The 1,871-nt window shown below is 36.5% G+C and overlaps 1 protein-coding gene across 1 annotated transcript; it reads left to right on the forward strand.

Moving 5' to 3' along the window:
- Positions 1-509: 509 nt before the first annotated feature.
- Positions 510-1,493, forward strand: LOC129771099 (uncharacterized). Its single transcript, XM_055774421.1, has 3 exons — positions 510-659; positions 726-838; positions 909-1,493. The coding sequence occupies exons 1-3, from the start codon at positions 626-628 to the stop codon at positions 1,221-1,223; spliced, it is 462 nt and encodes a 153-aa protein (XP_055630396.1). The 5' UTR covers positions 510-625; the 3' UTR covers positions 1,224-1,493.
- Positions 1,494-1,871: the final 378 nt, after the last annotated feature.

Below are 1,871 nucleotides of genomic sequence, written 5' to 3' on the forward strand. Positions count from 1 at the left end.
GTCTGGTGGAGACATCAGTTTGGGAAAGCAAATCATTCTCTATAATATTATTAAACCTTAAGACAGTTTTGAGTTGTTTAAATTTTTAATGAAAATTTATTTCATTACTTATTTCATTTCTTAAAACCTGCGGTACTGATTTTTGTTTAATCATTTCTGTATAATTTTCTTGATATTTTCACTAAAACTCAATATTGTAATATAAAATCACTATCAAACATAATTATTGTTCCGGGGTATTTCCTCTCTTGCAAAAAACGTGCTACTCTATTACATAAAAACATATTTTATAAGAAAAAGTTAATTTTCATTCATAATTTTTTATTTTATATATGTGTTTATTGCACCTGAAAATCCATTATCACTATCATTTCCCAAAAGCGGAGCATAACGCCCAACGCGATTTGACAGTTGTTTGTCATGTCTGTTAGTATTAGTACAATTCAGGCAATTTTTCCTCTCATGTATTAGTATGTGTGTGATATTGACGTTTGTTTGTTTGAGTCAATTCAGAAGTCGCAAGTGATATGGATGCCGAAATTTTTATTTCGCTGCTATGGAACAAGTTAAGTAATGAACCTTTCTGATCAAAGCGAAGCAATGGTCACAGGCGCACGAGGGCATCATGGAGTATATTGCCATGGATTGTGTTATTAACGGTGGGTAGTGTCTTTCGACAAATTTATCGAGTTCTTGATTAACCTCTGTTTTTGTTTTGTTCACAGACAACTTCCCTTATTCGAAATCAGTATTGATCGAGATCAAGGATGTGAAACAAATTTCCAATTGGTTCATCAAGGGCAAAATTTTGAGCGACTTCATCCAGCTAAATGTGAAGGTCAGTTTTTGTTCAATTAAACACACCAAAATAGTTCTCTCTTTTAATTCTTATACGGTATTCCATACAGTTCGACCTGACCCGGAACACGATCTATGTTCCCCTGTCCGACACAAAAGTATCGGTTCAGATAGAGCGAAATCACCCAGTTGTTGGCATTTCTGATTCGTCATTCATCGCCCAGGATCCGCTTAATAACAGCTGTGCGTTGAAGCGAAATGCGTTCGAGAAGCTGCCCTTGCTCCAGGAGTACGTGCACCAGGAATTGCGACATATGTATGCTGAGCACGTTTCTGGACGAAGAGATAGTGAGATAGTGTTTGAAGGAAAATTACTATGTAATTTTAATCGTAAGAATTATTACTGCAATGGTGGAATAAAATAGACAGTCTAGAATGGATGAATAAGCATATATTCTCTCGTAGGTAAATTCTAAGGATAATCACAGGAACTGAACACATACCACATATAATTAAGTAGCCCCCCCCCCCCAGCTTGTTACGAAATGATATAATTATTGGTTCATCAAATTGTACACTTTTCTCTAACCGTATTTCTGAGACTGTTGAAAAAATATGTGGCAACAGAGCGTGTGAAATAAATCATGCTAGTTGTGTATGTTTGGAAATAAAAGAGCTTAGCTTGTGGATAAGTACACCGCAACTGGACTAAAGTTAGTTTTTTTTTGTAATACTGTTTATTACAGCCATGTTTTTTATCCAGTAGGTTTTTCATGTTTATTTATCATAAGAACACCGCTCTGATGTGCGAGTAGTGTACGCGAGGCCTGGCGTACCACACCCCGGCCGAATGTACTCTCCAATGGACACAAATTTGGTAAGGCTCGTGGTTGCCGCAGCAGTTGTGGTTTCAGGTTTTTCCATATGCAATCAGCTGCATGTAGCTGAAATATTTGCAATGTTTACCTGTCATTCCACTATATAAATAAATGCATGTATGTGTATGTGAATGATGTACGGTTTTGTGTAGTGCGAGGACTCTTTCACATTGTTATCCGGTATTACGTCCAAAC

This window comes from Toxorhynchites rutilus, chromosome 2 (assembly GCF_029784135.1).
Source record: "Toxorhynchites rutilus septentrionalis strain SRP chromosome 2, ASM2978413v1, whole genome shotgun sequence".
NCBI lineage: Eukaryota > Metazoa > Arthropoda > Insecta > Diptera > Culicidae > Toxorhynchites > Toxorhynchites rutilus.

Excerpts from the sequence above, each read along its gene's own strand:
- LOC129771099 (XM_055774421.1), top strand. The coding sequence starts at position 626 with ATGGAGTATATTGCCATGGATTGTGTTATTAACG. Across the intron at positions 660-725 it reads CATGGATTGTGTTATTAACG|ACAACTTCCCTTATTCGAAA; the intron begins GTGGGTAGTGTC and ends TTTTGTTCACAG. Across the intron at positions 839-908 it reads TCATCCAGCTAAATGTGAAG|TTCGACCTGACCCGGAACAC; the intron begins GTCAGTTTTTGT and ends TATTCCATACAG.